Below are 27,917 nucleotides of genomic sequence, written 5' to 3' on the forward strand. Positions count from 1 at the left end.
AATTTTGTCAAGAGATCATACAATGTTAAGAGTTTTGAAACAAATACTAAACATTTCCACTGGCACAATATTAGGCAGTTAGATACTAACGAAAAAATATTTTTTTAAATAAATAGTTTTGTGGGTTAGGTGGTACAGCAGCCACAAGCTGAACTTCTACCACGAGGACTTTATGAACTTGTTTGACAAAAACTTTTTTGTTCTTTTAGTTTTTAATGCACTTCACTGTTCTTGCGATAAATTACACGATGCAGTGGTCATTAAAGAAAGATACGTCAGTCAATATTGCTTATTGTAGAATCACACAGCATGAGCAGAGGCACGAGCGCGAAAAACCGGGAATTCTACTTCTGTCGTCTACATCGGAAGTTCAGCGCCTAGAATCGGAAGGCAGGAAAGGTCACATGGCCCCTAGAACCAATCAGGTCTTCGTACGCCCGCGTATGGCGAGAGCATTTCGCCCGTGATGTAGAGAGATCCAAGCCACAAGCTTTCCCTCCTTCTCTCTGCCTATAGGCAGGCATGGTCCTGTACGCCAAACCTAGCCGGCGTCCAGCAAGCAAAGACATTAGAGAAATGCTACAAGGAGAGCTGTGGTGCGTTGTAGACGGATCGCGAAAAATAGCTTTTATAATGCCATTATGCTCAAACATGTATATAATTAGTCACGTTTTACTTTATATTTACAGCATTTATGCATTTTTTAAATTTTAAATCAGGGAACACCGGGCGTATGGGCGTATTAGGACGCTACACTAATGAAAATCACAAAATCCATTTCTTCCTACAATGTTGTAAAAATAATTAAAAAATTAGGCATTTGTGCAGACTCCATGAGACAACGACCATTATTGCTGATTAAATTCCAACAGATGATTTTAATACCTATATTGTTTTCAGCTTAGTCCTGGCACATACATCTTCACTGAATCTGTTTAAAATACAAATCAACAACTGAGAGACAATGGGGCGGTGGGCAACAAAGTGCATTGGCTGCCAAAGTTGACATTGACAATATAATTCTCCTGTTTCATAATGCAATGGACATCTCTCTATGTTCTATCACTGAGAAGAGTATTAAACATAAAATAAAGAATAGGAGAGTATTTTAGTTAAATAATGTGATGATAAATCATGTATGAACCATGATGAACAATATTTGCATTACATATTCCACTGAAATGCTTGGATGTTATGCTCCACAACTTTCTTTTCATTTCCTGCCTTTGTATATACATGCATAGTCATTTGGCTTACATTGCCTGGTATAGCCACATGAATTTCAGCAAAAACGGATGAGGCAGTTCAGATTAAAATGATGTACTTTTTGGTTCTTACTTCTGCCAGACTTGATGTTATTCATTTATAAGCAACTATAAATGATGAAAGATAATATTTCATTTGTAATACAGAAAGTCATATTTTCACCGGATTTAGATCTCAAATTTTCTTTTGTATTTTAGGAATCACATGGATTGTAAGGCTGAAACAGATTTTTTTGTGTACGTTAGGAAAATCTAATGGAGACAAATTAGTAAACTAGAAAAAAAAATTCTCAGAACAATACCAGGTTGCATTTGAACCACAGGTCACAAACATATCACATTTAATTGTAACCTTTGTGCAATAATAAACCAAAATGTTTACTGTTATTTTAGATTTGCATCACAGTCAAAGTGACTTCAATACCAACACACAGAAATAAGTATAAGAATATATTACTTGATCCATATAAATGCTCACCCTCAGTGCTAGAAAAATCTTCTTCAGAGCTAGGCGCCAGCTCTGAAAATCAGGCGCCAGGAAACCACCTAGCAATTGTGCATACTATAAAAAGCTGAGCCGCCCCTGTGGCAGAGTGGTTAGCACATTGCGGTATGACACCAGGGGTTCCAGGTTCGGATCCCGACCTGGGCATGGATGTTTGTGAGTGTTCATTCATCAATTTCATCTATAATCACTCATCCCATCTTCGCAAATTAGCCAAAAGTGGCACAAAAAACGAAGTAAAATAAAGCAAATCAATCACAAATCAATCAATCTATAAGAAGCTGAGCATCACCGTATTCAAAACATCGCTAAATCATGTGAGAAAGCTGGAAATGGGAGGTTGTGGGACAAAGTGTAAGAAATTGTAACTGATCATTTGCTAACTTACGCTGTACTGCAATTTGAACTTATAATCTTCAAAATTTCGTACATGCAAACTTAAAAAACGGCAATATTACAGCAAAAGATCACAGTCGCCATGGCGACCAGGATTTTAAGAGCCCTGCTCACTCTCTTTTATTTTTAGAACACAATCTCAAAAAAAAAAAAAAAAAAAAAAAAAACTTCACATAAATTACTTTAAAAGCTGATAACAAAAATCTATTTGTGGTGAAGATTATACTTAGTTCCACTCACCTGTTTGGTAAGCACAAAGTAGGCATATGCAGCCATTGCAGTGCCGTATGTGACGAAGTACGTGACAGGCTCCATGATATCCCATGAATACTCCCACCACGTCAGCCTTGCGAGGATTCCAAACTGTACAGACATCAAACCTAGGCCAAACCATGTAAGCATATTGGTTCGACGCTCTGATATACCTTGTAGTTGTAGTCGTTTCTGTACACATAAAGAAATTAATTTATGATTGCAAATGATCAAATGTAATATATAAAATGTACAATATTATTAAAGAAAATATGTGAGTGAAAAGTTGTTATTGTGTAACCTTCACAAAAACCTTCAAATTTCCAGAATAAAATGTATCGTACTTTGTGCTAACAAGTACAAATTCTAAATTTTAAAAGTTAGAAGGAACAAATGCATGAATGCAATAAATATAACTTCTTACGTTTCTTTGCCATCTAGCTGACGTCATTAGTGTAAAACAGGAGAGGGAGGCTCTGCCTATCTAGTTCCGTTGGCTCTTCAGCTTGTCGACTCCCATAATTTCTAAACAGAGGCTTCTTACCTCTTTGTATACAACAGCTTACTATGGAAACTCTTACTTCTGTTATACTATGTGGAATCCTCAAGATTCAGTTTTACATCTATTGCATACATATATTTTTAATATATAATTTTTAAGCCTTAAACCTGAATACCATTTTCTATAATCAGTACAGTACGGTGTCGTCTGAGGCGCGTGCAGGTTCGAGTTCCCCGGGGGAAGCATAACAACTTTTCTGAGATTTCAGCCTATGTACGGGACCGGTGGCCACCTACCATCGTGAGGAAATTGGGGAGCTACAAATGAGTAGCGTAACAAGGTAATAGAAACCTACAAGAGCTGGGGGTTTGTCATGCTGACCACACATCACCCAGTAACAGGTTTGATGTTCTCCCACCTTGGCTGTTGTGCCACATATTTTTTATTATTGTTTTATTATAATCAGCACATTTTTATACATTGTGTTCTGGATACACCAAAAAGAAATTATTACATAAAATGGTATGCAACATTAAAGTTTTATTCTTATAAATTTAACATGTTTAATGATCGTTTCTGTAGTGTTAAATAAATGAAAATATATTGTAGATGGTAAAGGTGGACCAAAACTTCGGTGTAAAACAGGAATAACATAACTCAAACACTTTATTATGAGTTCATATTTTGTATTCTTCAAATTTTAAGTGCCTTACAATCATCACACAAAAAATCTTACAGAACTATTACAACACATTGAATATGAAACAGGATTTTAAGTAAAAAAAACAAAAGTCTGATTCTGAATTCATTTGAAAGTTTCAAATTAAGAATTTTTCCTACTGAATGTCAGATTGATTATGAGTTTTCACCTACTAAATTCACTGAAGATCTACCATTTGTTTTAGGCATCAGGAAATGATGGTTCCTTCTTCCTTGAACCTTATCAGTTATGTTATGCAGACAAGCACATGCTTGTTTGTTGCAAAAGAAACTCTCATGCAACATGCATAAAAATATAGTATTAAAAAAACCCAAAGAACAAATGTAGACAATGGTGGGCCAACAATTGGAGCTTTGCTTATCAAACTGCAGTAAATGCAACTACTAAATGCCCTGGTAAGATAGTTATTGATCTTACAAATTACTTTATGAAGAAATTGTAACAGACATAATACAGGAGTCAATTTTGAATCCATATTGCGAATTTGAAAATTCTAGCATTTCAGTTCCCTGCTGGAAATTTTTACTGTTTTCAAATGTCTTTTACTGTATACTGTGAAATGTACTCAAATCCTATTGTAGCTCTACTGTACAGCTACTGTACTCTACAGTAGGACTACTGTACTGTGCAGTAAGGCTACTGTACTGAAAAAACAATGTAAAAAAAAAAAAGGTAAAGTGCTCCCCTGTTCATAGCACCACGCCATGAAGGCATATAGGGGGTGTGGGGGTAATGCCCCACACTTTCTTGATCCGGTCGTGAGTGGGGGTGATGTGATCAGCATCACGCCCCTGACTGCCTTTACCCCCCAGGGTTTCCCCCAGGTACCCATGTTATTCGATGCTGGGTGGGCGCCGGGGCCCCTTCCATCATTAGAAAAGTTCCCGGATTTGAATAATAATGCAAAATACTTGCTATCATATACAGGGTGTCTATAAAGTCACTTAACATTTCAATGAACTAATGACAAATCTTTTCTTTTTTCCAAGTGATCTGATAAAATGTACTCTATAGAAGAGAGAATAGCCGTTGTTTGTGCTCGTCTGCATGGAATGATGTATGAACAGGTGCGGACACATTCACTCAGAAATTCAGAAAACCAGGCCCCACCAGGCTGGCTAATAAGAACCTGGTCAACAAATTCAAGTGAATAGGTAGTGTTGAGGATGAAGAACGTCCTGGTAGGCCCGCCATAACACCACAAATTGTGGAAAATGTACAGGACGCGATCACACGTAGCCCCACCGCATCGACCACGCGACTCAGTATCCATAATCTCAGCATCTACCAACTGTGGCTTATAGCACGGTGGATTGGGGCACACCAAGCTTCTTACTATGCACCAACAGGATGGGGCACCACCCCATCTTGCCATCATCGATTGTGATCACCTAAATGAAGTTTTCACTGGTAGATGGATTGGTTGTGTCCTGCAACGGGGATTTGCCCCCCCCCCCCTCGATCTGACCCCATTATACTTTTACATTTGAAGGTTCATCAAGTCTACGGTGTACGGGGCGAGGATCCACAGAGTAGCCCAGTTGAAACAACGCATTACGGCCGGAGTTGCTACACCAGCTATGTTGGAGAAGGTGTTTCGAGCTGTGGTGGATTGTTGGCATATGTGCCTAGACTTGAGGGGTGGTCACATTGAGTTATACTGATTTTGTGTCCTACTGTGATATATGTTTCAGTACATATTGTATTTTGTACCATAATTCCTGTTCATGCAGAAATGTTAAGTGACTTATAGACACCCTGTATTATAAAATCATTTATTGACTCCAAGAATAGACAAATTCATTCTTGACACTATAATTTCAGTGATTTTGAAGTGAGTTGGAAAAACAGTACATGAACTGAATTTCTACTGAATACTACTGAAGTCAGATACATCTTAATGAATAAGTTACTATAATTCTTTCTTAAGAAATAACTCAACCTTAAAGCAGCTAGCAGGTTGAATACATGATCATATCAGTTGATTATTTTTTCAGCATGGAATTTCCATGGTTATTATTATATCTGTGTAATGCAATTGAAGAAAGGATCCATTTTTTGATCAACGTAGTCAACAGTGTTTGCTTGTTTTGATTTTTCAAACATTGAGGGTCAGGTCTTCATTTAAACTAATTTCTTGCTGTTTTCATGTGAATATAGGAATAACAACAAATTGTCAACTTATATATAAGTGAGTATCTTTTTCAATTTTCTACAAGTGTGTTAACCACAATGAAGCTACACTTAAAAACGTGTTCACTTTATTTGATTTCATGGTTGTGTGAACGCATTTCTAAGTAGCAAGTTCCACATACTTTACCATACATTTATTTTAGTTGTTTATACGATTTTTACATTGCATTTTCAGTTGTATAGATAAGGAAATTTTCATTACTGACAAGAGTACTGTTTTCATACATCAAGAAATTGAACACAATAAAAGATGTTAGTTGTACAATTATATTACTGAAAACATTAAGAGTACAGTTCAACTACTTAAGATAGAAGAAACAGTTGAACTACCAAAAACAGTAGAAAACATTAGCAGTACAGTTGATCTACTAAAAATAGTAGAAGACAGCTTCGGGGTAAGACTGGGTGGGGCATGGTGGGGCACTACACCATCTTCTAAACGACATGGAGAAATGGCTGTCTTAACTGAATAGCATTACAAAACACAACTGTTGGAAGAACAAAATCAGAAGAAAATGGAAGCAGTATCCAAGAGGCAACCATGCCCAGAACAAGAAAACAGCAAAAGGCAGCATGAAGGAAACTCAACGAGAAAGCGCTGTTTATGTCTGCGTTTTATGTGATAAATTAGTACATTTGGGTGATTTACGATTGTTTTATCTGGCACAAAATATTTCATACCTTTATCTTCTCCGTGTCGGAGTGGTTATCACAGCATGCTACAACGCCAGGGGTCTTGGGTTCGAATCACAGCCTGGGGATGGGTGTTCTTTGTGTCTGTCCCTCCCTTTCATCAATGTCATCACGTCATCACTCATTCTAATCTTCGCGATTAGCCGAAAGTTGCAGGAAGGAGAAGTAAAATAAATCAAATCAAATAAATAAATCATACTTTTATTTTGATTTTTCAATATTAAAATGATATATATTTACATTTATTTCAAACATTGCTTTCTGAACTACCCATTCATATATGTTTCAATCATTTTTACATGTGTTTGTTCGTCGCATTTCTGACATTTTTAACCAATCGCCACGGTAAGGATGAATGGTGGAATTGTATGCCCAGGCCGGGATTCAAACCGGAACATTTAGTTCACGACTCTGACTTCTTCAACGTATTTGGTCACCAAGGCGGCCACCTGTCAATCGAATTGGGACACTTTTGTTCTGTGGAACTCAACATGGTCACCTCCTTCCGTTTCTAGCTGTATTACCGATATTTGAAACCTTGTTTATTTGGAAAGAGAGGAATTCTAGAAAAATACATGTGCATTTCCTGTTTCATTGCCTGATCGTGTCCCTCCTTCCCCCCCTGCCCATTTCACGCAGTCATATTTTTTTCACGTGAGAATTTGATTCCGTGACTACACGTTTGAAAGAAAGCTAGGACAGATTACACGGATAGCAGTTAGCCTTGTGTCCAAATATTAATGAATCCGAAATAATAATTAACGAGTAATGAAACACAAAGACTCCATCCTATGGAAAGGTTTTGAAGTTGTGTGAAGTTCGTTGATGATTCCTGAAATTCATAACATTGCCTGCTAATTAGAGAACCGACGAAGAAATATTTTAAGGCTGGCAGAAACGTATTTTTCAAGTGTCCTTGAACATGGCAAAATATTGAGTCAAACATTCAAGGTTTTCGTGTATCGAGGCGGCTATAAACTTGAACCAATGAAATGAACACTGGGTCATGGTTACAATTGTGTAATGATTTTTCCAAGTATGCAAAGAATAATAAATGCATTTTGTGATTGTCCAAAATTAACATTCACAACTATTATGGAGTTATTTAGTGATGAAATTTTTAATAATTTGCAACATTGATAGAAATTTATTTTGTTCACAAAGCTCATAAAAACTGAACATCTATGGATGTTTGAAAAAAAAAAAAATGTTATCCACGTGATTGTTGAAGTGAGTTAATACAGTTATATACTCGTATTAATGTATTAATATTTTTATTTGTGCAATCTCTGAACTTAACTAAAAGGTAATTTGGGACATGGCAAAAACAAGGGTCTCAATTTGGAATGATTGCGGAAGTAAGTTTCAAGTTCGAAGAAACCAATTTGTGCATTTCAAATACGCAAAAAGTATTAATTTGCGAACAATGATAACAGGCTGTGCAAGTTACCGCACCCGTAAGTCGCCGCTGTTGTGTTTGCATGGAAAATGTTGTACACTCAACGGCAAAAGAAACAGTAAGCGAATTATCCATCGCCATTTTCATTCGGTCTGTATTACGCAATGTGATGACCATGAATTGAAATAAAGACGCCAATAAGCAGAGAGCAATACCTGCTTCGAACCAAAATAATTTCACGCCTTAAAACAACACAAGATGTAGAATAGAAAAGTAATGAAAATAGTGATGGACAATTTGCCTACCTTTATCTTTGCCGTTGACTGTACTCATGTACAGGTTATATAGGGGAGTACGGAAGTAATAAATCAATCAAACCTAGTGTTTTATTCTACTTTATGGTCAGATAGGCTAATCGGGACTGGACCTACAGTTTAAAGTGATATCCGAACTACTATGGGTCTCCACGGGTATTGAACCCGGGACCCCTTGATTACAAGCGACGACGTTACCAGTACGCCACCGGGGAGGCTCAACAGTAACAATAACAAGCACGCAGGAGCGTATTTATAATGCTAAGACCTGACCCACCTAACCTAACCTACTCACGTGACCATAGAAGGGGGGGGGGAGGGGGGTTGGAAAAAGACCTGCGCAAAAAATGCAGTAATCTTATAGCCTTATACAGCATTTTATTAGATAAATGTTCAGTATGTGCTTACAGACATGCATATTCTATTCGTCTAGAAAACGCGTATGTACCATGATTACCTAGGAATATACAGGAACGAAGCTAAACTGACGTGTTTAGGGGGATCAATTTGTATGTGCGTATACATATAGTTACTATTCATTGTTTTCTATATATTGATTCTATTCATTACAGAAAATACACATAGTTTAGTGCTATATTCAATTTTATTGATATATAGGTAATTTTTAGTGCGCAAACTTTAGGTGGGGGCATGTGAGGGGCCAGTGACCTCCCCTGGGTCCCCTGACCTCCTTGAAAATATCTGAATTACATAATCGGAACTTGAAACGAATACTACCTTTTGCAGTTAAAGTTTTGACAGTTAGACAAACTTCTTACCTGACGCTACGGTGAGATCTTACCTGTTCTAAGGGTTCGATTTCAACCTTGAGCTTCTCCAGCTGACAGTAGAGCTCCCTCTCCTTCTGCAGTTGGTGTTCTTCGACGTTGAGAGCTTCGTACAGTTGATTTACCAGGTTCCTAACATCCGATAGCTGTCGTACTTCCTCCTGAAACAAAAGCAATTCGTCCTTCAGAATCAACTTCTAAAAAACACGCAACGTTATACGAGACAGAATGAGATCCGTAGCTTAAGGCAACTTCTGACAAGAAAGGTTTTCTGCCAATCCGTGGAAAAGAGGCTGAAGGGTATCGTGGCATAGTATTATCGTTTGATTTTCACGTGCATGTTTCAGCAGGTCGAAATTCTAAACCAATTTAATATATCCCATAGACTAAAGGAACACACACACAAAAAAAAAAAATCTTCCTGCAACCTAGCGAAAGGATGAAATTTCGATTATTCGCAGAAAGAAGCATGAGATCACGTGAAGCTGGGTTGTCAAAGGTCGAGGAATTTAAAATAAATTCAATTCCTGTCCAGGGGAGAAAATCAGCAAGCGTAAATGGGTTCTGGACCGTAAAGAACCTTTCTATATGTAAAGTATTTCAATTCGGTCCATGATTTTGTTTTTCGAATCAATTTAAATATGGTCCAGGGACCTTTTTCCGGATTAATTCAAATCCGGTCCAAGTTCCGTATTGAAATGAAACAATACGCATCTTGGACCGAATTTAAAATGTGTTAAAACCCAATAGAACCCATTAGAATTTTTAGGTTTCCGAACCTTTAACAACCCTGACGAGAAGTGTACGATAAAGGTCAATTTTAATAATGTTCAATTTTAACTGAATAATATATGAAGCTACTGAAATATAGTAATTTAGTATGATACTTCCAGTGGCCGCGGTGGCTCAGTCGGTAACGCGCCTGACTACCATGCTAAAGGTCCCGGGTTCGATCCCCGGCCGGTTCAAATCCGGGAACTTTTGTAACGATGGAAGCGGCCCCAGCGCCCACCCAGCGTCGAATAACATGGGTACCTGGGGAAACCCAGGGGGTAAAGGCGGTCAGGGGCGTGATGCTGATCACATCACCCCCACTCACGACCGGATCAAGAAAGTGTGGAGCGTTTCCCCCACACCCCCTATACGCCTTCATGGCGTGGTGCTATGCACAGGGGAGCACTTTACCTTTTTTTTACCTTTTAGTATGATACTTCCGATTAATAATAGAAATGAGAGAAGACTAAAACAAAAAGTATCAAAACATCTAACATAAAGATGTAAAGTACAGCTCGACCAGGATAAGAAAAACCCGGACAAAATCGCGAATTATTACAGACACGTCATTTGCTTTCCCTTCGCTTGTGTCCCGTGTTGCCATATTTATAACTTACCCTCAATTGCTTCGTTGTCAAGAAATTAGTAACGTTAAATACAAGTATTATGTCTCTATTTCCGCTGTGTACGGTTTTGCGATATCTCTTCTTGGTCAAGATGCTGATCGTTATCCCAACAAATGAAGGTAAATCAGCATTCTTTAAAATAGAGATGATGCGAAGAATACAGGGATGCATATTAGTAGTAAAGGAGATGCAGTAATGTCAACTACAGTATAGTAAAAGCAACGGTTATAATGTATTCGGCATGCAATGAGAATGACGACAGATCAAATTAAGTGTTAACTGGAAGAAAGTTCAAAGACCAAAATGAAGACCAGAGGGGGGGGGGGGGTGAATCCTTATAAGATCGCAGCTAAAGGTATGAGGCACGTTTCCTTTAAAAAATATCTTATGAAATCTCGCAGTCTTTTCATAAGGAAATCGAGCATCTTATAGCACTTTAAAATGACACATTTCCTCTCCTGCTTGTAAGCAACAACGTATAATGTGAATTTTCCCACAAGAGTTAGTAACACATGTAGGTGCATGAAACTTATTTCATAAGTAGAGTTTGGTTTTGAGCTTTGTTTTAAGTCCACTTTTATGCACAGATTGGCTAATTAGGACCGGACCTACAGTTAAAATTAGGATCCGAATCAATATGCGCCCCCACCGGGTATCGAACCCTGAATTTCAGAAGTAGACTAGCAGAAAAAAACCCAGTAGGAACGAATTTTTCCGAAATAAAAAAACAAAAAAAAAAAAAAACAGGCACATTATTTGATACGAATGATGAAAACGATCCATTCTAACTCGCATGAATGAAGAACTGTTTTGCAATGACTGTAAGTTTGACAGATATAATTGTGCTCTTACTTTTTCGTGCGAGATTTTTTTTTGTCAGAAATTTTCGCATTTTACAAGGGATTCCACTCTTTATGACAACTTTAAACCTTCTGCAAAAGCGCAAATTTGCCTAGATATGCAAATCTACTCGTTGTCGCTCAACGAGACAGTTCACGCTTCTAGCATTGTAATTCATTAAATGTCGTTTTATGGCAGATGTGAAATTACAGACAGATCATTCCAGCAGGTAAGAATACACAAAATTTGAATTCAGCATAGATACAGGGCAACGTGCAGAGTTATGTCTGCCGTTGGAATGTATTCGCCTAGTTTGCTAAAATTTCGAAGTTTAAAATGAACAAAGAAAATATAAAGGATCAACAACTTGGCAGCGGATAAAGTATTAGTTGCACTATGGTATCACGTCCTGCAAAAAAAGTAACATCTCTAAACTTTTGATCTGAGAGGGGCTTGAACTTGGGAGCTTTTGGATTACTGATCCGTCGCAACATTTACTCCAGGCTTGGGCAACCAGCCGTATTTGTGAAAGAGTGCTCTCGTATGCACGTGTGGACTGCAGAGCGAGCAGTGATGCTGTAGCGTTGTAAGAGGGGCGGAAAGGAGGGCGTTAGCGATGCAAGAGGCTTCGTCGGTCGCGTTCGTCATGTAATTCGCGAGTAACATATAACCACATGCATTGCCACTGGCAAGGATATGTGGTTATGTTGTTTTGCCAATAGATGGCATGGTTAATGCAAGGGAGTGACTATGACGTAAGGAAGGAGGGGAGAGGGGAGGGTTGGAAGGGCGCTTCATTCCTGACTGGTTAGCTGAGGGGCATACATTGCGCTTAAGTTCCTCCCACCTAGGAGTTGAAAACTAACTAACTAACTCTCTAGTCTTCTTAAACCCGAAGGTTCATGGCTGCAGCAACACAGGCCTTCCATCTGTCCCTATCTTGAGCAAGATCTATATACTCTTTTCCATCTCTACCGATTTCCCTTAGGTCCATCTCAACGTTGTCCCTCCATCTTCGTCTTGGCCTTCCTACTGGTCTCTTACCATCAGGTTTCCCAACAAGAATCCTGTAAACTCCTCTTTCCTCTCCCATTCGTGCCACATGGCCTGCCCACCTAAGTCTTCTTGATTTAATTATTCTAATAATATCTGGACATGAATACAAATTATGTAGTTCTAAATTATGTAACCTTCTCCACTCACCTGTCTCCTCATCCCTTTTAGGTCCAAAGATTTTCCTAAGGATCCTATTTTCAAATACTCTCAATTTGTGTTCCTCTTTCAATGTAAGGGACCAAGTTTCACACCCATATAATACTACAGGCAAAATTACGGTTTTGTATATTTTAACTTTTAGTTTCTTAGATATTAAACGAGAAGACAAAAGTTTATGAAGAGAGAAGTAACATGCATTTCCTGAATTAAGCCTACTTTTTATTTCCTCTTTAATATAATTTTCATTTGTTAATATTACTCCTAAGTATTTGAATTTGGAAACTGGTTCAAACGAGTTGTTATCAATAATTATATTTTGATTATTACCTAACACTTGGTTTCGGCCTGTAAGCATATATTTAGTTTTCTCTTTGTTTTAGGAGTTGAAAAGGACTATCAAATTTGAACAAGGAAAAGGAAATAGTTGTTTCATGGTAACGGTTCTAAAAGTTTTTAGTCGAGTAGTTAGTTGGGTATATTTTGTTAGTTACTGTACTCTTTGTTCTATTTAAAGCTAGGTCCTTTTGCCATTTCTTGATTATAATAAATTGGTCTAAAATTGAAGTAATGGGGAATCTTGCAAGGATTATATCAAACACAAACTGCAAATCTTTTGGGATAAAATGAAATCGAACAGTCACTGCTTCTTCTATGTCAAGAATTACACAATATTTCTAGTTACAAGGCAAATTCCTGTTACTGCTTCATTTGTAATTGAGGTTCCTTCTTGAGTCGTATTTCTCATTTGATACTAAAACATTATTCATTCTTTAGCGGTCATACAATTACTGAAATTTTCAAAATTATAGATTAACAGCTAGGTAAATAGCAACTGCTCAATGGTACCCCAATTCAAGCGGGGCCTGGCCTAAATGCCGACATGTCAAGACGCTAGATAAATACTCAGGCACAGTTTCTTCGGAGCTCAACGTCCTCTCGAGAAAACCGACGTCAGCAACGCACTTGGATGAAAGGGAAGTCACGTGGGAGCCTTCTTCTCTCCGTCAGTGGCTGAAGATGTTCTCTAGCACTTGGCAACACGTTAGTCGCGGCACAATAAAGGGAGGCCTTTCATCTTAGACGAGCCGAACGGGAGCTCTTGTGTCTTGTCAAAAGCACAGCGAAGAGAGCTCTTCGAATCGAAGAGATGACAGGCAAAGTCAAGCCAAGGCGTGACCTGCATGGACGCTTTGATGTTTATCTACCTCTGTCCACAATTTAATTATCTTATGCTTTTATCGAACGAAAGTTACCTATTTTTTACGAACCATGGAGGAAATTCAACTTATTAGTTTTGGAATTATCATCCATTTCTTACAGAGAAATAAATCGAAAGGTGCCTGGGTGAAATTTTGAAATTTGGCTGACTACTAAAAAATAGTATGTGTAACCATCCGTACTTTCGAAAATCCTGCGCACGCCACTGCCTGCACTGCATCTTGCGCACAAACCAACTTGAAGAATGGAGAGTTGTGAATAGGAAGGGCATAGAGCGCAACGTCACATTGAAGACTCACACTGATCTTGCGCGTACGACTTAACTAGTCTTAATGTTAGTGACAATGGTTCTCCATTAGCATGCAATGTTAATTGAACATTATCCATTGCTTTAAACTATACTTTTCTAACACTTCATTTCGGTGGGAATCGAATCTGTCGTAGTCAAAATAAATTTCACATGAAGTCCAGAGAAGAGGTGCTCTCTTGAAACGTAGTGTTAAATAAGTATAGTTTAAAGCACTAGACAATGGATAATGTCCAATTAACATTGAATGCTAGTGAACCAGGGATGTTTTGGAAAGAAGACAGCTCTAGTTACACAGAATCCTGACTAGCGTAACGTTCATATAAATGATTGTTTCTCCATCACATTGAGATTAATAACAACGAGCAAGATCCTATGCAGGCCTAATATGTAAAGTATTATTACAAAGAAACGACCTTGGGCTACATGAACACGAATGATATTTTGGTAGCGACAGCAGCTCCAGCAGTAGCAGCTATTGTGAGCGTCTGAATTGTCGCCGACGACCACAAGGGGAGTAGAAAGAGAAACACGCGTGCGAGCAGACGAGCTACTGTCTTGCAACTATAAATTCCTCCTCTCAGCATTTCAGATCTGGTGCTGGTGCCATGTTTGTTTACTATTTCGTTCGAGTAATTTTCAAACTAAATAATAGATAATCGAGATAAGAAAATGCGTTACAATAATTTCCTAAAAGCCCATTACATAAAATTGGACAACTTTATAATCAGCGTTCCCACTCACTTTCCCAAACAAATTCTCCGACTTTCCCCACGTTCTTCAGGTATTTTCAATTAAATTTCAAGGTCATTCTTGGTGTCGTAAAAATTTAAAATAATAATAATAGCCCGTGGCGCAACAGCCCAAAGAGGGTCCGGGCATATCTATTGACTACCAAGGTGGGTGAATCATCATCACAGGGTGTCGTGTGGTCAGCACGACGAACCCCTAGTTGTTGTAGGTTTCCGTGGCCGGCTTACGCTACTTATTCGTAGCTTCCCAAATTTCTCACTATAGTGGGTGGCCACTAGTCCCATACACAGGCAGAAATCTCAAAAATTTGTTACGCTTCCCCCACGAGACTCGAACCTGCGCGCGTCCCGCAGTCAGAGCCCAAAGCACCCTTAGACCACACGACCACGGTGAAAAATAAAATTAGGACAAGTAAGAAATCTGGCAGACAAGTACTTGCCTTCCTAATGAACTTATTATAAAAGTCCCCTAAAATCGAATCAAAGCTGTGTTATAGCCGTCATATTGGAAAATGACGCTGATTTCCGATTTCATTCCCCGCCTATCCTAACCATGTGAAGTGTTCAAGACAGGCATGTTTTTGGTTTCAATCTCCAAGTTGGTAGATATTAGATACAGACCGTGAGCCAACCTAACTTCCTCTCACCGAGACTTACCTCGTTTAATTCTTACTAAACAAGAAACATAATACAAGTATCTTTTGTGCCACCTGGCAAGTTGGAACGTCAAAAAGACGAGAATGGGGGAGGGACTCTTGCTATTTATTTTTATATTAATAATATCATGCATGGTATAGAGTTTGGGCCAATAAAAAAATCTTCCTCCTTTCTAAGGAATTTATGGATTGCGCTAATTTTAACCGTAATATCTAAGAAATATGATACAAGTTGTTTCTTACCTATTACGTTGCACATTAAGGATGCGGAAAGGAGGGTATCTCAAGCTTTTCATTTCAATGATATCGAATGCTACCATGACATTGCCTGTGGCGCAACACACACACACACACACCCCCCCCCACACACACACACAATCTCTCAGGAAATATATTATATCTCATGCACAGAACATCATTCGAGTTGTTTGTCAACTGGAATGTTGATCGTTATTAAGGAGTCACGAGCGGACGAACTCCTGCTTATTTTCTTTCAATACTTTCAATTTCTATACATTCGACACACAGGAAATCCATCTACTCCCGCTGAGGATAAAACGATTCTACTTTCACTGGACTGATATAACACTAACTGGACTCTTTACATGACTGAAAGTTTATAAATCCAGTTATTTGCCACATGATTAGTTACATATTAAAAAGGAAGGAGTGAGAGAAACTCATCCAATTTATCTCAATATTATTATTTTCTACACTTCGGGCCCAGAAAGAAACCCCCACCTACCTCTGGAGATACCGTATAATACACTCACTGCACGTACCTATTTAATATCAATAGTTATTTTCTGCAATAACAAATGAAATTTACTTTTAGTGCACATACTTGCCAGTTTGAGGATTGAGATGAAAACATGTAACGTTAAGTGTCTCATCTCACGTAAACTGCCACGATTTAAAAAAAATGCTACATACATTTAGGAACATAGAAGTCTCATTTTTATATAAAGTAGAATATTTTTGTCAACATTTTCCCGTATTTACAACGGTTAATGAAATATGGGCAAAGAACTGAACATGGGTGGCTATTTTCCAATGTGGTGGCCGTAGCTCACATTCGATTTTAGGGACTTTTTAAGTGAAACATTTCTGACAAATTATTAGCTTCTTATTATTATTATACTTTTGGTTATTATTATACTTTTGGTAACTGGTAAAATTTCACCTATTTCTACAGCACTATTTGCAAGATTTAATTTACTTAATCCTGCTTACAGTACATTATTTGAGTCGAAAAATGCAAGCGAAGAAACATAATATTTTTAAGTATTCCATTTTACTTATCAACTCCTACATCAAATTAATACAAGTGTATTAAAAATCCACAATCACACAATATTCCCTGAATTTTCCATGGCATCCTTAGTCAAAAGTCAATTTCCCGGACATTTCCAGGTCAATGGGCCCGTGATAGTGCAAAAAGACACGCACTGGTTTTTGCTTAAATAAATATTTGGACACAAAAATGTAAATTTGCCTTTCGTAATCGCTGACCTACTAATGGACCCATCAAAAATACGTCATATGCTGAGGACTCGTGTTAACGATCGTGTCAAACATGAACGAACGAGGAAACTCTTGAGTTATGTAAGGCGCACCATTTTGACTGATGTTCTACCAGTTACCAAAATATTCTACTGCTTCTATACTCTTCAACGTTGGTATACTCTACGATATTATTTATGTTCCACAATAAATAAATACTAAGTGCACAATGAAAGAGAATAAGGTTGGTGTCAAGTCAAGAATTTGTGAAGTCTCGTATCGATATTTCAACTCCGGTCTTGTTCACATGTCAATCTCTATCTTGTCTCAGGTTTTTGCCCGTGGACTTGATTGGATACCATACCAACATGAGAACACGATTCTTTTGCACTGTGCCAATTACAGATAATTCGGTTGTTACTTAGCATCGCTTTTCTGCCACTTTTGGCTAATCGCGAGAAGAGAATGAATGATATGATGAAATTGGTGAAGAAACACTCGCAAAGAACACCACTGCCCAGGCGCGCTGTATGTACATTTGAACAAGATGTCCAATCGTTTCCTGTTTTCTTCAGAAGCCACGTGCGGTTGAAGGATGATGTCCAAGAAGACGATCCCAAATGAACTTCGCCTCACAACATGAAGAAGATTAAGCGACTAGTAGATACAAAATTGTTAATATTCTATGATTCGTACCTGTTATGTTAAAGTTATGAATTATTTATTATTTGTTATTTGATTGATTGTCTTATTGAAAAAGTGTTGAAAAATGTTACACTGAAAAGATGTAAAAATACAAAAAAAGAGAAGAAAAAGAAAAAAATGAATATTTTAAAAAAGAAAAGAAAAAAAATATAATAAAATACATATTATGGATTAAATGAAAAATATAACATAAAACAAAAATAAATAATGTTAGCTTTTCTTCGGACCATATAATAATTGAAAAACTTGATTTATTTTTATTATTTTTCTGGGGGAACACCATGTGTCGCCCCAGTCGACTGCAGCTTTTACAAGCGCTAACTGTTTCATCCATGTAAGATTAATGTCTGTTCAACTCAGTTTTCTTTAAAAGATGTTATATTTCTTTCTTTAAAAATACGTTATTGTTAATATCATATATAAACTGAATTCTTACTGAAAATAATTGAAAGGATTTTTGTTAAAATACAAAAAAATTGTAAATCGTTGTAAAAGTTCTGTAACTATGAATGTATAAACAACTATAGTGTTGTTGCCTTGGAAAAATGTAAACAAATTTTCTGTATAAAAGGGCGATAGCTATACACCTATGGAACACTCACCTGGTCGCTGAAAGGCTGGTGATTCAGGGAACCGTTGGGTAAAAAAAAAATTCCGCGCTCTTCGGGGTGGCTTTGGGGCACTTGTATTCCAAGGCGGATATTTCTAAACCCAACGCTTAAAAGGGGTTCTTCTGCATCACCAAAAGACCAGGGTTTTAAACTGCGGTATAACTAATAGGTTTCGGCCTACAAGTTATATCGGGTGAATTGTCTGTTTAAAAAAGTTTATGTATAAAGGTTGAATAAGTCTCTAAGTAAGAGATACTAATGATATTTTATTCGAAACCAATATAGGGAGAAAGAGAAGGTAAAAATAATAAAAAAACAAAACAAATTCTACACCACAGACCACGCAGGGGTTTGGTCCGATTAACCCTCTGATGCCCTTGGGAAGTCCGATAAAGGGTTGCAAACGGACAAATCTAAAGCACCAAAGGCAGAAGGTGCGTGTCATAATGATGACGATGATGAAATACCCATCATTTCATAAAAGAAGCATATTACAATATGGAGAGCATTTTTAAAATACAGTAGAAAACATGAAACGTGTAGCACGTTATTGATTTAGTGATTGATTTGGTGTTTTAAGTCCACTTTATGCACAGTAAGGCTAATCGGGACTGGACCTACAGTTTAAACTGGAATTCGAACCACTATATGCCTCCACCGGGCATCGAATCAGGACCCCTTGATTACAATTACCATTGCGTCATCGGGGAGGCCCATGTAGCATGTTATTATATTTCATTGTCTTGTTACTAATGCCTTCGCATAATACATACTCGTTGCTTCGAAATCTATGTAAAGTAAAACTTCCACATAGCTTTTGATAACAAAAGGCAGTTGTCAATAAGATCACTGGAGTTATAGCCAATTTACAAAAATCAATAAAAAAGAAACGAAAATAGAAGGTATAGCTAGCTACTGTTGACCAGAGGGTATACGGCGTATATCGTCGTATATCCTCAACTACAGCCCTATCACCACAGCAATATTCGCTGTACCAGAAAGCAGTGGCAATATAATTTATTTTTCCCTTTACAAGTCATCAGCACTGGAGCCTTATTTGTCGTGCACAGGAAAAGAGGGCGCAAGTATGGGATGAAAGTGAAACTATGCTTACTTGATCATAAATAACTGAATGCTTAAAAAAAAGAGACACACGATGTAAAATCTAGGTGATGTTTATTATCGAAAGGGCGTTGCGTGCTTTAATCAGATATAGGGGAACTTCGTAGCGGAAAATGGAAAACGACGAAAAAGTTAGTTTCACTCACGTGAAATGTGGTTCACTTATTCGGTTAGAGAGTCGGGTCAAATGTTATAAGTTTTACAACGCAGGGGTTGTAATATATTGTATAATTCAAAGCTATCTAAATGTGCCTTTTTCTCAAAACTGTTGAATGAAGTTACGCCATATGCCCTTCATATGCTCCCAGCTTTGGTACGAAATGTCCAGGGTTCAATCCGCGGTGACAGTTCTAAAATTTCCATATTGACACATTATCGTAAGGACATTTCAGGAGTTCTTGAAGAAGTAGTAAAGCGAGATATAAATTGCTTAGCGTGTATGGTTAGGTAGTCGAAAAAATAACGATCATTTCTATTGCGAATTAGCTAGCATTTCGTAGTTCTTTCCATTATTTCATTATAAGCAAAAACCAGGACACACACACACACTCTGACGTACGTATATGTATGTATCAAATTATGCGAAATTTACACATTTTTAGTTTAAGAAAAAAAATAAAAAATTCTTGAGTATAAAATTCCCAAACTTAAACAACAGCAGTATAATGTTTTTTTAATGTCTGAGTAGTTAGTGTTTCTCTATTTTTATCGAATTTTCTGTTTCTCCAACAGAAGGACAATTTCACAAATTTTGTGAAGCTCAAACTTTAGGACAGTTAATACTTTTATAATTCCTCCCGGGTTCCGAGCACGAGATTAAAATGTTCCTACATCTCTGGGAAAAAAAATAACGTCTGGTAACCATAATCTTTCAGCTGCGGTGGTTTTAGAGTTTTCGGTAATCGACAATCTTTTCCAGATTTCCTTTAGGTGCATCTCATAGTGGTGCCTCTACGAGCAAGAATTTGAAACTAAGAGATACTTACTCCTAGCACTGAAATGTTGATACTTCACAGTTGCAAGTAACTCAATTTCCACGAAAAGTGGAGTTACGCCACTTGTGCTCTGAAGTTCTCATATAATGACCTATACAATCTATAAACATTTATAGGCCTCCCGATGGCGCAGTGGTAGCGTCGTCGCCTTGAAATCAAGGGGTCCCGGGTTCGATATCCGGTGGAGGTACGCACAGCACTTTGAACTGTAAGTCCAGTCCCAATTAGCCTTACTGTGCACAAAGTGGACTTAAAACATCAACTCATTATGATGCTACGCACATCTAGTTTGAAACCCAGCTGAATGCCACATAGTGCTACATAGGCTTAAGGATCGGCTCCAACTTCAACCAAAAATAGTTGTTGTGTAGAACGATATCGTTGCTTTGGAATCTCGACAAATTAGATTTGTCGAGGAAATCTCCTTAGCAATTGGTGTTCTTGCTAATTGGGAGGCTCGAACGGCATGTGTAAATCCTGTTATAGGATCTAGGGAAGTATTCACACTGATATTCTCCATGTGGCTCTAAGAATGGTTGGAATTTCTGAAAGAACTGGCTAGTTGTATGAAAATAAAGCATTTATTTACCCTTTAGAGGTAAGGCAACTTGACATAAATTATGGAACACGAGTGTTAAAAAAACGAGATTGTGAATGTGTCGTTCTCTCGTTACAAATGCCGGTCTCGGTTTCGGAAGTAAAAATCTCGGTATTATATCGTCGATACGGCACATAAAAATGTAAAAAAATATTTATTAAACAAATTAACACTATTGTTTTAACATATTAAAACTAGGGATGGTCACATATACCAGATAACGGATATCCGGATTGCAAATTATCCGATATCCGTTTCGGATGCAACGGATAATTCGGATAGTACAGATTTGTAGAAAATTCTTTACTGTGAAATACGAACATGATAAATAAAAGAATATGTGGATAGCTCGTAAAACGGATAAACGATAAAACTGTCCGGATAACGCGGATAATCCGAATATCCGTATGTTTGAAATCCGGATAGAAAATTATTCGATTTGGCAATTAAAACGTATACCGCATTTCTATAAATAACTGTACAAGCAGTGTAATTTTGAGATGTAGGTTACACTTTATGTAGCTTACATTGTAATATACTACAGACTGGCAGCAAGTCTCGTTCTTTCAGTTGCCATAGGCACATTACACAGAAGCTCCACAAAGAAAACCCAATCACCACAAGATCGTCCCTTCCAGCAGCCAAATGTTGCCTGCTGACGTCGGAGTAACGAGTTCCCGCAGCGCGATTTACCTCGACATGAAGGGGAAACCAGGATAAGAAGTGGCGGAGAGGATAAGATGATTCCTGGATTATCCCTGTCGCCTGCGGGAAGACTCTGTGTGTTTGCCGGCGAAAGTTCAAACGTCAATAGAAGTTTCGGAACACCGTTTGCTCGTCGGATTCTTCGGCGCCGCAAAATAAGACAAACTTGGGAGGAACTTTACTCGGGTGGAAAACGATAGCGCCGTATTCCGAGGAGACGAAGAAGTTTGCGTCAAACAATACATTCTTTGTGTCAATGGTGCTTCCTCGAAAGCAGATACCGGCTACTGGGGGGCTTTGCATGAACACAGACACCCACGTTACGTCACACTTAGGCGAGACATTACCCAAATTCAAAAAGTTCCTCCGGTGAGAATCTTGCTTAGAACGCTACCGCAAACAATTAACAGAATTCAATTACATTTCCGAATTTGCACAAACGCACTGCTTAAAACAAAATAAAAAAAAAGTTGAATGTAGGGAATTGTCTCAAAATTATATAGAATGAACAAATATCCAAGATGACGACAGCCGTCAGAACGCAGATGGCGATTGGCTACTCAACAGAAAATATCTTAAATGTTATAACAATTAATTATACCAAGTCTGTTGCTTTTATTAAAAAATCAATGATTCGGCGACTTTTAAACCCTGGACTGTGATAAAGACGCACGTTTTTTGTACTATCCTCCCTCCATTTGGGGACACCTTTTATAGGAGCTATCCACCGGAAGGAAGTGCCTTCGCGCGGACGCCATACTTGTAGCACAACAACTTCCGGTTCGTAGGCTCACAACATGCCGCTAAAGGGAGCTGAGATTGTGTCATGTATGAAAGGAACGAATGGGTGTGTACAAGGAGGATGTAAACTACGATCAGGGATAAATAATCTTTCACGGATCTCTCTTCACCCATTTCCTTGAGATCTAGGCGCCAAAATTATTGCATTAAAGTTGTCAGGAGTGAAAATTGGAAGCCCATTAGGAGGACTAGACTCCGCATTAATGACAACGGATGTGCAGGAACCCAAAAAATCGGGACCTGAAAAAAGAAAAATCCCGTTCCCATCCAGACTTCGGATAAAATGATAGTTTAAAAATAGTTTATTCCTTACATATTTTTCTTTTGTACTAAATGTCCGAAATTTATTGAAATTAGCAGTTTTTATTCCAGAAATGCAAAATAAATCATCACCTGAGGGTGAAATTGTGTGTATAATTAACATTTTGTTTTAGTATCGGGTAATGTTGAATATTTTCCGCCCAAAAAATCTCCCAATTTAGTCGGGAAATAACATTATTTTTCCCGTTTTGAACGTCAGAACTTTAAAAAATACCCCGTCCTGTTTCCTTCCCAACCAAAAATTTTGCGTCCTGCACCCCTTGCACTTTATTAAAGGTAGAAGAGAAATCATTCAAATCTCGATTTTCTCTCTGTTCTAGTGATATGAGCAAAAATATTACTTTTCCTTTCAAAAGATGCTCGGTCATAGTCAGATAGGTTACACGTTTCGTTCTTGAATTACATACGAACTGTATTAAATTTTTGTGTAACCAGAGGAAATAAATTTTTGTGCAACCAGAGGAAATATTTTTTTGTGTAACCAGAAAATTAAGTGCGGGAACTATTATTAATTTTAGTCTTTTGCAATGCAAATCATTTCAACATTTATAGAGAAGAGGTCCTAGGTTTGAACACCATGGTCAGGCAATGGTGTGTCACTGCGTTTGTCCATCATTAATATTTCCAGTTTATTATTCATCTTCATCGTCATGTTTAACACAAATAGCAGAAAATTGACTTAAATTAACAATGAGCGTTTTGTATTTCTGCGTTCAAACGGGAACGAAACCAGCAAGTGTGCATTACCGCATCCGTCTGACTCGCCCTTTTTTACTTAAAACATAAATATATGCATCCAAAGATTTACATGCTTTAAGCGCTCTCGCTCTGTAGGAAAAAATAAATATGTAGGCTACAAATATCGCCAATGCAACGACGATCAGCAAATGGATCTCATCCTGGAATAATGCCGTATTACTTCCTATATGCTCATCCAATTGATATGGAAAGGCCTCTACTTTGCCCTGATCTCTCTTCTTCTCCTCGTCGTCAAGTGCTTTTATATGATCCATTTCATCCGGTATACAAAACGAAAAGAAAGGCCACAAGTACGCGCTTGAATTACCCGGCCGCCGTCAACCGGAAGTTGTGCTAGTTCCACAATCGATTGTGCCGTTCGATATGTTTTTGTTTAGTCGTGGATAGCCCCTATAGTGTATCTTTCATTAAAACATATATATTTTAAAGCTTATAAATTAGGCTACAACTTTTATTAAAAATAATTTCTGCCATTTAATTTGTTCAAAAGATACAAGGCAAAAACTTTACAAAGTACTAGAAAAATTTCACTTTTAAAATATTATTTTTTCCATTACGGCAAAACCACTGACATTATCGTAAAATTAAACAGAACCTTTTTTTGCAGCCTATCTAATGAGGATTAAGGGACTATCTGCCTACGACCACTGGTTATGGAGATATAGGTCAGGAACTGAGTCTGCGAAATTGATTGGGGGGAGGAGGAACAAAGCGGGGAGGGCCAGGGACTTTTGGTATTTTGAACTGCTGTAGTGTTCTAAAAACTGGTAAAAATTCAGCATTTACTGGATTATTCAAGTCATGAAACCTTTACTGACTGGGCTAATATGTTCGATGATTTCTGATGTTGCTGCACTTTTGGATGGGACATCCTTTACGTGGAAAATCTCCAACGCTGGTATGGCAACGTTTAAATTCAGCAGTTCATTTTTTAATTGTAGAAGAAGAAGAAGAAAAAGGAGAAGATTACCAATAAACTATTGTGAACTTGGAATGAATCTCCCTTGGCGTTAAAACTTCATTTACAAAGAATTCTATCGTTGAACGACATTCGATTTTATCAATTATTATTATTTGGAATATGCACACAGCACATCTGCTTCAGATAGCTTTAATAAATAATTTATTTGACAGAACAACTTGCAATTTTACAAGTGTGCGTATGATAGATGTACCAACTTTGAAAAAATACAATCTATCCGATTGCAACGCCATCTATAGTCGAGGCTGAAAACTTTTTAGAACACCCCTTGTAGTATCGCACAACCGCAAAGTTTTATTACTATCAACACAACACCTTATGCAATATCCTGTCGTCAATGGCTGCTAGTAATATGTAACTTTAACCCCTAGATGTCTCAAAAGTAAGAATGTACAAGGGTCGTTCAAGGTTAACCGGGATTTTCGTACGTAAAAAATCGATGAATAGCCGGATCATGATGAAACGTGCGGGTGTCGTAATGTATTCCTTCGCGAGTAACTAGCGCCCGGCATGACGTATTTCGCGCATGCGAAGCAGTTGCAGCGAACATGGCGGCAAGCAGTGTGTCTGTAGCTGTGGCTGTGGAGCAGCGGTGTGTAATCAAATTTCTCGTGAAGGAGAAAGTGAAACCAGCTGAGATTTTCAGACGATTGCAAGCACAGTATGGTGAACAAACGATGTCGCGGACAAGAGTGTACGAATGGTGTGAGCAGTTTTGCGAAGGACGGGAGCTGGTGACAAATGAAGCGCATGGACACATTCGCCCGACTGCAGTCACACCAGTGAATATCGCACGTGTTGAGCAAATGATTCTTGAGAACCGGCGAGTAACAGTGCGGGATATTGCTGCCGAGGTGAATATCAGTGTCGGGAGTGTTGAGACAATCATTCATGACCACTTACGTTTCCGCAAAATCTGTGCAAGGTGGGTTCCCCGCCAGCTGACATTCGATCAGAAGTGGACAATCAGGACGATCTGTGAACAGCTTCTGAATCGGTTTCGAGCAGAAGGTGATGAATTGTTGCAATCCATCATCACGTGTGATGAAACATGGTTGCACAATTCAACCCCAGAGACCAAAAGACGCAGCATGGAGTGGCGGCATAAAGGTTCCCCGCCTCCCAAGAAAAGCAAAACGCAGCCGTCCGCTGGAAAGATCATGGCAAGTGTCTTCTGGGACATGAAGGGCGTTATCCATGTGGATTTTCTGTACAAAGGGAGCACGATTAATGCCCAGTATTACTCCACATTGTTGAGTGGTGCTGTACGAAAGTCCATTCGCAAGAAAAGACCTGGGATGTTGTCTGGAAATGTCATTCTTCTCCATGACAATGCCCGCCCTCACACGGCCAATGTGACAACAACATGCGCTGGGAAGTTCTGCCCCATCCCCCCTACAGTCCGGATTTAGCCCACAGTGATTATCATTTGTTTGCACCCCTTAAAGACCATCTGGGAGGGAAGAAATTCACGACAGACGAAGCACTGAGGAGCGATGTCCTCCAGTGGCTACGACAACAACCAAGTTCTTTCTACGCCAAAGGAATTCGGGAGCTGCCAGAACGATGGCAACGGTGCCTCGGCGCGCACGGAGAATACTTTGAAAAACTGACATAGTTTGGTGTTTCTTCTGCTACCTATTTCCTCTGCAGAAATAAAAGTCCCGGTCAACCTTGAACGACTCTTGTACCTTGATAATCTATTTCAATAATGATAGCATCAAAGTACATTTCCACAATTTTTACCCATATCATAAAATTAATGGCCTATATTATGAAAGTATTACAATTTTGAAGAAGTCATTCTGTTTTTAGCGGCTTTCTTCGATCTGAATTGTTTTTTGTTATTTTGCGTCGCTTTTCTGCCACTTTTGGCTAATCGCGACGATGAGGGTGAGTGGTGATATGATGGACTTGGTGAAGGGACACTCACAAAAAACACCCATGCCCAGTGGAGGATTCGAACCCGATACCTCGGCGTCGTGGCGCGTTGTGCTAACCACTCCGCCACCGATGTCGGCTGCTTTCTTAGATTTTTAAGTCTATTTGATTTCATATCTCTCAAGTAAGCAGCGTAATGAACACAAGCGAATCAGAAAAAAATGTTAAGTTTCGACAGCAAGGGTTGCTGAAGTATCCGGAAGTAATCGAGGAAGTCTGAAGAATCTTTTAAGAATAACATGTTATACATCTCTGCTAATCATGAGGTAAAAAGACATGAGAAATATGAACGGGAAGCAAGCACCAACCTGTGTAAGGCGTTCCTGTTTTGGAGTATTCACAAGGTAGCAGTTGTCGTTGATGATCAGCTGGAAGTCGTTTTCCATTAACGCTTCTATCGTGTTCGAAGATGCTATCCGAATTTCATCTGAAAAAGGAAGACATCGCACGTGAACAACTCAAGGAAAGTTACACATTTCATAAGGACGCATCAGAATCAGGATCTATTTAGGAATATTTAGAGTACATGTCAAAAGCAAAACTCACTCTCGATGTTATTACTAATTGTCATTGCTATGCTATTGGCTATTACTAATATTGTCTTGTTGAAACTGACGGGAGTAATAAAATGAAAAAATGAAATAATATTAATAGTCTGTGAGATAACATGTTCGTTTCGTCTACAATTTCTGATATAGTATCAAGATGCAAGTGATGTAATGTTCAGGGACATCTTAAATTTATTGTGTGTGGTATGATGAAATAATTACGGGTAAGGTTTCTCGATACACTCATCTGATTTACCACGGAGATTATTGTTTGAGCTTTAAGTTCACTTTATGCACACACGGTCTAATCGTGACTGTTTACCTACCTACCTGCTTGCCTCCACCGGGTATCGAACCCAGGACCGCTTGACTACAAGGTGACGATGTTACTATTGCATCATGGAGAAGGTCAGAGAGATGACCGTGTATCTTCACTAACCATATGGTGATTGGTTGAGTTTAGACCTGTGGTGATTGGTTGAGTTTAGACCTGTATGTTCAACACATATTATCAGTGTTGATCTGTTTTGTACTATCCGTTATGTGACGCAAATATGGCAATTTATAAAATATATGTTGTATGTGTTACTATATATTCCGTCAAACATGGTTCACATAATTTTTTTAAACATTAGGCTTAATACTTCAATTTCATTGTAGGAAAATACCGGATTTTGACTTTATTAGCTGTTCTCTAAATTTTAAACCCACTTTACGTTTGGTCACGCATAGATGTACTGTGTAGACATAAATGTTGTTTCCTGGTCGAGTCCACATTTTACGCTTGAATTTCTATAATACAAAGGTAACTATATACATAAAACGTGTACTCTAAAATTGAACAAGACAAGCACGGAAGAAGTAGTCATATTGTAGTGCTAACCATACAATTTTGAGCCTACTTGTTGGT

At 38.2% G+C, this 27,917-nt stretch overlaps 1 protein-coding gene across 2 annotated transcripts in view; it reads right to left on the reverse strand.

The window, feature by feature from the left end:
• Positions 1-27,917, reverse strand: part of MCU (mitochondrial calcium uniporter) — an 809,713-nt gene that overhangs the window by 51,954 nt on the left and 729,842 nt on the right. For both annotated transcript variants that reach the window (XM_083112063.1, XM_083112072.1), the window contains exons 4-6: positions 26,768-26,886; positions 9,043-9,189; positions 2,407-2,610 (exon numbers count right to left, since the gene is read on the reverse strand). In XM_083112063.1, coding sequence (XP_082968189.1) covers positions 2,407-2,610; positions 9,043-9,189; positions 26,768-26,886 — 470 coding nt within the window. The remainder of the gene's footprint in view (positions 1-2,406; positions 2,611-9,042; positions 9,190-26,767; positions 26,887-27,917) is intronic.

Source organism: Lepisma saccharinum, chromosome 1 (assembly GCF_977018435.1).
Source record: "Lepisma saccharinum chromosome 1, izLepSacc3.1, whole genome shotgun sequence".
Classification (NCBI taxonomy): domain Eukaryota; kingdom Metazoa; phylum Arthropoda; class Insecta; order Zygentoma; family Lepismatidae; genus Lepisma; species Lepisma saccharinum.